Source organism: Solanum stenotomum, chromosome 7 (genome assembly GCF_019186545.1).
Source record: "Solanum stenotomum isolate F172 chromosome 7, ASM1918654v1, whole genome shotgun sequence".
Classification (NCBI taxonomy): Eukaryota; Viridiplantae; Streptophyta; class Magnoliopsida; order Solanales; family Solanaceae; genus Solanum; species Solanum stenotomum.
Window position 1 is genome coordinate 12,211,671 of NC_064288.1, and position 9,836 is coordinate 12,221,506.

The 9,836-nt window shown below is 37.4% G+C and overlaps 1 protein-coding gene across 1 annotated transcript; it reads right to left on the bottom strand.

Annotated features, from left to right (window-relative positions):
- Positions 1-4,596: 4,596 nt before the first annotated feature.
- On the bottom strand, positions 4,597-5,265 carry LOC125869649 (uncharacterized). Its single transcript, XM_049550107.1, has one exon. The coding sequence runs from the start codon at positions 5,263-5,265 to the stop codon at positions 4,597-4,599; it is 669 nt and encodes a 222-aa protein (XP_049406064.1).
- Positions 5,266-9,836: the final 4,571 nt, after the last annotated feature.

Here is a 9,836-nt window from a genome sequence, read left to right on the forward strand (position 1 = left end):
TGCTCTTGATTGAACGATATGTGTGTGTAAATCCAATGAGGCAAATTTTAGTTGCATAAGTCATGTGTGAACTTTTAGCATCTCATTGTGACTACCCGGTTGTTGAGATGAATCTTGTGATGATCATTGCACACTAGGTGAAAGTGTAGAGTCTTGTTTGATGATTATGTTGATTGTCGTGTGTGGTGAGGTTGTGTTGAAATGTGTGCTTGATAAGACTTAGAACTTGCCTCGTTTTTCTAATCAACTAATGTAAGTGAATGATAGAGATGATCTTGAGCACCATTTGTGGATAGTGAACCATAATTTCCATTATACCTCTTCATGACCACGTTGTGAGAGTGTGAACCTTTCTTGGCACCGTTTGAACCTATCCTTTTCTTTGTATGAAACTTGAACTCTTTTGACCTCTTTCTTCCAACATAATACCATCATGGATTATAAGTTAGTGTGAATAGCCAACTTAGGCCAAAAGCCTAAGTTGGGGATGTGGTGAAAAAGGAGGAGAGTCAAGAAATCTAAGAAGTTCACCCTCAAAGGATCAGGTTGAAAAGATGGAACCCCTCCATATTAAAAAAACAAGAGAAAATGTGAGAAGTGAAAGAAGAAGAAGAAGATCAAAAAAAAGAAAAGGTGTGTTGAAATAAAGTGTGTGCAATGAGCAAAGAGAATGGGGTATCCAATGAATTATGTTTAAAAAGACATAGTGTGGATTGTGAACATTGCAAAGAGTTAGAGAAAGAGGAAGAAGAATTAAGTGCTGACCATGTTTCATGTAGGTAGAAGTCACTTAACCAAAGATGAGCATACCTTTACCCTCAGCCTCACTACAAACCTTGAAAGACCTTTGTGATCTTGATTGAGTTTAGCATTGTGTTGATTTGAAAATACGGGCTAGCCTATGGGAAAGACCATGCATATGTTTATCCCTGAGAGGGAGAGAGTTGTTTTTTATTCCAAAATACTAAAATGGTGATTCTTTTGTGAGTATGGAGTCATTCTTGTTGTGAGGGCATTTGAACGCTTTTGTTAAGCTTGAGCTTGCATTTTAAGATAGCATTGTGAACTTGAATTTTATTTGATGATGGCTAGTCACAGTTTGAAACTTTGAGTGTCCAATTGAACATTGTATGAGTAGTTTAAACCTCTTGTGTGCATTCATGTTCAGTCTTGAGTAGCACTGTTTGTAGACATCCTTGTTGAATTGATTGATCCTGTGGTTTACTTGAGGACACGCAAAAGTTTAAGTTGGGGGTGTTGTGGAGTCGGGGATTTCGATTCATTTAGGGCTTTATTTTCATAGATTTATTGTCCTCAATTCCTAATTCATGCCCTAAATTGATGTTAAAGTGTGGATTTGCAGCAATGGAGGCAAAAGAGCAAGGCAAAGACCTTACCGGGCAAAAAGAAGCGAAAAAGCTGAAGAAGTTGAAGAAGGGAAATCCTGGTGATTGCCAAGACCACTCGGCGAACTGCCGAGTGGTCCATACGCTCACCAAATATTACAACATGCCAGCCCTGAGGAAGAGCCACCTTGGCGATGGAAAAGACATCTCGGTGAACCACCGAGTGGATCGGCGACAACATTCCAGATCTCCTAAAGTTAGAAAAGTCCAATGGTTCAGAGGAAAGTCAAGAAGGCGATGAAGCAAGACACTTGGTGCATCATCGACTTGGTCGGCGATGGATGACTTACTTCACCGATCATTCCATAATATGAAAATTAGGAAGAGCATAAATGCAAAATTTTAGAAAGATTTGAGGGGTGCTTCCCAGAGTTCTGATATTCCGTAATTCAGAACAACTATTTTGAGTTTTTGAGAGTTTTTACTTTGAGTTAATTATCCCAAACACTATTCATGAAGTTTTTAGTAGAAAATTCAAGTGGGTTTTGAATTTTATTTTATTTGAAGCATTGTAAAGACTAGGAATTTATTACCCAGCTCATGGAAAATAGAGTTGGTAATAGCTTATTACTTTATATGATGTGTGGCTAAAACCCCCATTCTTGGGGTTTGATTGTGTAATTAATTGCCTCAATTAGCTTGTGGGTGTTATTAATTACTGATTTAATTACTGTTTTGAAGTGGGTTTGATTGATATATGTGTTTTTATCCATGAATTATAGATGCAAATGCAATTCTAGCTTAGTATTCTGGGCTTGGTACCGAGGAGATGAAATACCGCCATCCTCACAAGTTCCATTAGAACCTGAGGAAGCTAGGGACACAGAACCTCCAGTACCTATTGTTCCTCTACCAGATACTGGGGAGTAGGGGATGAGGGAGCCAGTACAGTTGCTGACTATGATGGTTTCTATTCATGAGCGACAGCTTGTGTAACGACCCTTCCTCAATAATATAAGCCTATAATAATATAAGCCAATAACTCACGAGATTTTTTGCATATATATATTGTCCTCGAACTACTAAAAATGATATAAAAAGAATATTACCAACTTTCGAGTACCCAAACTAGGTGGTTCATGCTTCACGCAATCATTCAAAATTAGTGGTAAATTTAACATATTACAAGACTTGGGCTTACACACCCCAAAAGAACAAAACATAGAGTCATACTTATATTACAACCCATGGTGACATGATCACATTAGTCCTCAAATTTTCATGTAAATATACACCACATAGATCATGTACAAGTCCCAAGGTTTATACAAAATATACATCCCTATATGCAATTGTGATCTTCCATAACCAATGGTCAGCTTCATGCCTCCTCTCGATCATTCCCTACGATAGAAACAACTATCGCTAAGCATATAGCTTATTGGTGCAAAAACTATAGGTTTGGAGCCATCAGATTCACAAAACTACCTTTCTCAAGTCATGGGCAGCATAATCGAACATACTAAATAAATCAAGTAAACAATATATCAAGAGTATGAAGTTCGATATTTAGAGATTCAAATGTCAAGAACGCTCATAGTACCATTTTTCAAAAGATTCAATAACAAGGCTCGCCCAATAAGTACATCATGTCTTCACACCAAGCACAATCAAGTATCAAGAAGAGCCGACGCCCTGTATCAAGAAGGGTCAAAGCCCAATAATCAAGAGAAAACCATATTAAAAATGGCTTTCTAGTTTGTACTTAAAATGGACAACTTCCATTCTTAAGGCGGACTATAACTCCAGAGTAAAGATGGCAAATGATCCGAATCAAGAGGCATGCCAATAGTGACTAAGTCACAGACACAAGAAGGACAAGGTCCCAACAACAGTTCCAAGTGATCAAACAATTCCTACAAGTGGGCAAGTTACACAAGCGTCTTTAACGTCTTAAAAGATACCAACACGACAATGCAAAGTGACAAGAGGTAACCAAGGTACCAAGATCAACCTTCAGATATGCCAGAAGTTAAAAGAGTACAAATACAAGTTTATACACAAACCTCAGTGCTTTAGCAAAGAAACAGTCCAACACAACTTCAAGAGTTCAAACCGTAGACCAACCAATGTATCAAGGTCCTCAACTGGTTCACGAGTATATACAACCTTTAAAATACAATTAAATAACTTCTTTAATCCCTAGAAGCTCAATAATATTGATGTAAAACAGGATTATCATCACTAGTAAGATTAGCCTGTACAAACACAACTATGCTCCCAAAACAGTGATTCTGGCCAGCCTAGTACCTCATGTCGCAACTTATATTTGAAAAGGAAAAAGGCAAAACTAAACTTTATAACCTGAATGAAAGATGTAGCTACATCTCTTAAGGTTGCAAAAAAACAAGAATCACCACAAAATATATTTTGTACAACAAGATATAGTCAAAACACTAACAGTTGTTCATACAAGATTTGAAATTCCAAAATCTGGATAGAATTTGTCCTATGTTGCGTCCAATATTTCGAATCCATAACAGCTAAATCAGAGTTTTACATAAACATAAGGGTTGTAGCTCTACGAATTAGCTTTCCAAATCATATTTAGTCACTGTAAAATAAGTTCTATAGCGAGAGATATACATAAAATACCAAACACTAGCCAACTCAGAAACAGATTTTTGTTTACTTACTAACAAGAAGTGTGTGTTCTTGAATTCCAGCCAAAAGGGCCAAGTTTTTCTTTCGTAATTTTGAATAACAACTGATTAAAGAAGGCTCGAAGGTTTTTAGACTTGAAAAAAAAGTGAATTAACTCAAGGAGGTGAAAATATATATAGTCACACAAGTGATGTTTATCACTTGTACAGCTGTCTCCTAAAAGGGCTGCCCAAAAAGTTGTGTGCTGCTTAAAATGCATACATATACACCTACATATATATATATATATATATATATATATATATATATATACACACCTATATAGATATCCCTCATCTCCTTTTAAAGTTATACATAATTCTAATTAGAATATTACGAAAATACCCTAATACAATACCTTAAATTACGATCACAATTTATGTTAAGCAAGTTAGCAATTATCACCACATTTCAAGTTCCCAAAATGAGACTAAAACATATTCTGGTAATTAAGCAACGGTAAATTGACATGTGACTCTTGGTTAGTATTTAGAGGTGTTACAATTCTCTCCCCATTAAAGAATTTCGTCTCGAAATTTACCTTACACTAGTCCCTGAACAAGTGTGGATACTGGGTTCTCATGTCTTCTTCTCTTTTCCAGGTAGCTTCCTTTCCAGAATGGTTCCTCCAAACCACCTTTACTAAGGGAGTTCTCTTGTTTCTAAATTGCTTTACTTCTCGAGCTTCAATCCGGATAGGTTCTTTATTATACGTCAAGTCAGGATTAACCTCAATAGATTCAACTAGAAGAACATGCGATGGATCAGAACGATATCTTCTAAGCATGGAAACATGAAAGACATTGTATGCAACTAGTCCAATCCTTTGAAGTATCTCATAAGGTCGAATGAATCGAGGACTAAGTTTTCCTTTTTGGCCAAATCTCATAATCTTTTTCCATGGAGACACCTTTAAGAATACTTTATCTCCCACTTGATATTTAATGTCATGCCTTTTAAGATCCGCATACGACTTTTGTCGATCCGAAGAAATCTTTAGACGATCCTTGATAATTTTTACGTTGAACTCTATTTGTTGCACAATTTCAGGACCAACAAGCTTTCTTTCACCAACTTCACTCCAACAAAGAGGGGTCCGACATTTCCTTCCGTATAGGGCTTCATAGGGAGGCATTCCAATACTCGATTGGTAGCTATTATTATAAGCAAATTCTATCAAAGCCAAGTGTTTGTCCCAACTACACTCAAACTCCATAATACAAGCTCGAAGCATATCCTCCAAAATTTGTATCACTCATTCCGACTGGCCATCTATTTGAGGATGGAACGAAGTGCTAAATTTCAGCTTAGTACCCAAAGCTTCCTGCAAGCTACCCCAAATTCTAGATGGAAACCTTGGGTCTTGGTCAGATACAATAGACATAGGGATACCATGTGGTCTTACAATCTCACTAATGTACAATTCGGCTAAACGCTCAAGTGAGTAATCCATCCTGATTGCTAAGAAGTGAGCACTCTTGGTTAACCTGTCCACAATCACCCATATTGCATCATGATTTCTCTGAGTGCGAGGAAGTCCAGAAACAAAGTCCATAGTTATTCTCTCCCATTTCCATTCCGGCATCGACAAGGGTTGTAGTAAACCAACTGGGACTTGATGTTCTGCCTTTACTTGTTGACAAACCAAACATTTGGAAATGACTCCGCAATGTCTCTATTCATACCATTCCGCCAATAATGTTCCTTGATGGTCTGGTACATCTTTGTACCTCCAGGATGCATTGCATATGGTGATGTATGTGATTCATTCAGTATTTTTCTCCTCAAGTTGTCATCATTAGGGACGCATAACCTGTTCTGATAAAATAAGACACCATCCTCTATTAATGTAAAATCCAACTTTTCCCCATTTTGAACTTCTCTGGTCAATTTTACAAGTTTCTCATCTATTTTTGTGCTTCTTTCACCCGTTCAAGTAATATTGGCTTTACTTGCAAATTAGCAATAATTGAACCATTTGAATCAGGTGTAAAACAAACATTCATTGCTCTTAACTCAAGAAGCAAAGGTAAATGACTCAAAGAAATGCTTGCAAAGGATTTTCGACTTAAGGCATTTGCAACCACATTGGCTTTACCTGGATGATAATCAATCGTGCAGTCATAATTCTTGATGAGTTCAAGCCATCTACATTGTCGAAGGTTTAGGTCCTTCTGAGTACCGAAGTACTTTAAGCTCTTGTGATCAGTGAATATATGACATTTCTCTCCATACAAATAATGCCGCCATATTTTTAAAGCAAACACTACAACAGCAAGTTCAAGATCATGGGTAGGATAATTCAATTCATCCGATTTTAATTTACGAGAGGCATAAGAAATAACCTTCCCTTCTTGCATCAAAACGCATCCTAGACTATTGTGAGAAGCATCATTGTATACTACATACTCTTTCCCTTCAATTGGTAGAGTAAGTATAGGCGCTTGAGTCAACAAGGATTTGAGAGTTTCAAAGCTCTCTTGGAATTTGTCATCCCAAATAAACTTTACTTCCTTCTGCAAGAGCTTAGTCAAGGGAGAGGAGATAATGGAAAAGCCTTTCACAAATCTTCTATAGTATCCTGCTAAGCCTAAGAAACTTCTTACCTCGGTTGGACTTTAGGGAGGTCTCCATTCAACAACTGCTTGTATCTTACTAAGATCCACCTTCACGCCTTCGGCTAATACAACATGTCCAAGAAACGTCACTTCATCAAGCCAAAATTCACACTTGGAAAGTTTAGCATAAAGTTCCTTCTCCTTCAAAATTTCCAAAATAATCCTGAGGTGTTTATCATGGTCTTCACTACTTCTGGAAAATATTAAAATATCATCTATAAAAACAACCACAAACTGATCTAAATAAGGCTTGAATACTCGATTCATTAGATCCATGAATACCGCAGGAGCATTTGTCAATTCGAATGGCATCACCAAAAATTCATAATGACCATACCGAGTTCTAAAACCAGTTTTACGAATATCTTCCTCTCTAACACACAATTGGTGATATCCAAACCTTAAATCAATCTTTGAGAATACTTTAGCACCCTTCAGTTGGTCAAACAAATCATCGATCCTCGGTAGTGGATATCTATTCTTGATTGTTATTCTGTTCAATTGTCTATAGTCAATACAAAGCCTAAGAGTGTCGTCTTTCTTTTTTACGAATAAAACAGGGGCTCCCCAAGGAGAAACACTAGGTCGAATAAAACCTTTCTCAAGAAGTTCTTGCAATTGAGATTTCAATTCCCTAAATTCTGTCGGAGCCATTCTATAAGGAGTGATAGAAATAGGGGTAGATCCAGAAATAAGCTCGATTGGAAATTCAACCTCTCTTTCTGGGGGCAATCCAGGAAAGTTTTCTGGGAAGACTTCTGGAAAATCACATACAGCAGGTATGTCCTTGATACAAGGACTTTTCTACTGTGTATCAAATATGTGAGCAAAGTATGCCCTACAACCTTGACGCATCAGCTTTGTTGCCAAGGCCGCAGAAATAATACTAGATGTCAATGATCTTTCACCTTGTACAATAATGTGTGAAAATGTCGGATCTTTAAAGGTCACATGCTTTGACCTACAATCTACCACTGCATGATATTTATGAAACCAATCCATCACGATAATAACATCAAAATCCTTGAAGGGCATTTCAATCAAATTAGCAGAGAAGACTGGGTTTTGAATCATGAAGGGACAATCACGATAAATTCGATTACACACAACCTGATAACCCAAAGGACTTTCAACCAGCACATCATAATTAAGCCTCATAGATTTCACATTTTCAGGAAGAACAAGTGATGAATAAATATAGGAATGTGTAGAACCAGGATCAATTAGTGTAAACACACATAAGCCAAATAAGTGAAATTTACCGACAACCACGTCTTGTCCATCCTGCTCATCCCTCTGCCTCATAGCATAAGCGCGTGAAGTAGTCCTTTGTCCACTAGCTTGATTAGCTCCACTTGTACCTGCTGCTTGGGTGTTTTTAGGTCTTGCACCTCTATTAGTTTGAGGAGGATTAATAGAAGACTTATGAACTGAGCCTTCAGTTCTCAAAGAAAGAGCATTATTAGGATTAGGACATTCCTTCAGTTTATGATCAAAGCTCCCACAATTGAAACATGCATCAGAAGCTCTCCTACAAGTACCATAATGATTCTTTTCACATTGCGGACAAGTGGGAACACGAGGCTTGCCTTGGCCATAAGTTGGAGTGCTAGTTGTAGAAATATCTCATCTGTTTTTCTTTTGTTGCGGTGGCCTGTTGTCACTATTAGCCTTACAGTTATCAAACCTTCCCCTTTTTGATGGATCCCCAAAATCTAATCTAGGCTTTTGGAATTTGTTTTCATTTCTACTAGCTTCTTCTTTATCTAGTCGCTCCTAAGTAAAAGCAGCAGACACTAGCTTACAAAAGTTCCCATGTTGCAGGATCGCCACATTCTTTCTAATGGAATCATTTAAATCGTCTTCAAATTTCCTGCACTTGTCTTTTTCCTTCAAATTTCCTGCACGTGTCATTTTCTTCTTTAATAATACCTCCAGCATAACGAGAGAGTCTTAGAAACTTTTGTTGGTACTCAGCAATAGACATACCTCGCTGCCTTAAATTCATAAACTCTTTTCTCTTTGCATCACAATAAGCAGGTGGGACATACTTCATACGAAATTCCCAAAGAAAATTATCCCAAGTAAGAACAGGAGGTTTACCTTGGCATTTGGAACACTTACCCACCAATCGTAAGCATCATTTTGTAATAATGAAATAGCATATTTAAATTTGGCAACATCTGAACACTCTAACTGCTCAAATACCATCTCCATGCGCTCCAGCCATTGTCCAGCATCCGTGGGATCAACGGTGCCTTCAAACTCCACTCCACCCATTTTCCTCATTTTCTCAAAGTTAATCACGTTGGGATCATGCATTACTTCAGCTATGTGGTGGAAGAACTCGGTCATTTGTTGAAAAGGAGGATTCATGGCTTGAGTACTACAACTCATGTGAGGATGTGAACTAGCTCTTACACCCTGATGGTTTCCCACTTCAAACCCACTAGTGTGGGGAACATATTGATTCGAGACAGGTTCTCCAACCTCTTTTAGTGCATGAGGTTGGGGAACAGAGGTACCCGAACATTCACAAGCAGCTTCCATAGGTCGGTCAGAAGAAGAGGCCAAAACTTAATTCCTTCAAAAGGGAAAATCACATTGCATTAGGGACATGTACATGATGTATGTGCACTCTACATATGATAAAAAAATATTTTAAACCATGTAAGTGACCAAATAATCCAAATAAAACCTTTTTCGAATGTGAACAAGTATACAAGTAATTCACAACAAATGTCCTAGAACCACAAACCTAAGCTCTGATACCAACACTTGTAAGGACCCTTCCGGAATAATATAAGCCTATAATAATATAAGTCAATAACTCACGAGATTTTTGCATATATATATATATTGTCCTCGAACTACTAAAAATGATATAAAAAGAATATTACCAACTTTCGAGTACCCAAACTAGGTGGTTCATGCTTCACGCAATCATTCAAAATTAGTGGTAAATTTAACATATTACAAGACTTGGGCTTACACACCCCAAAAGAACAAAACATAGAGTCATACTTATATTACAACCCATGGTGACATGATCACATTAGTCCTCAAATTTTCATGTAAATATACACCACATAGATCATGTACAAGTCCCAAGGTTTATACAAAATATACATCCCTATATGCAATTGTGATCTTCCATAACCAATGGTCA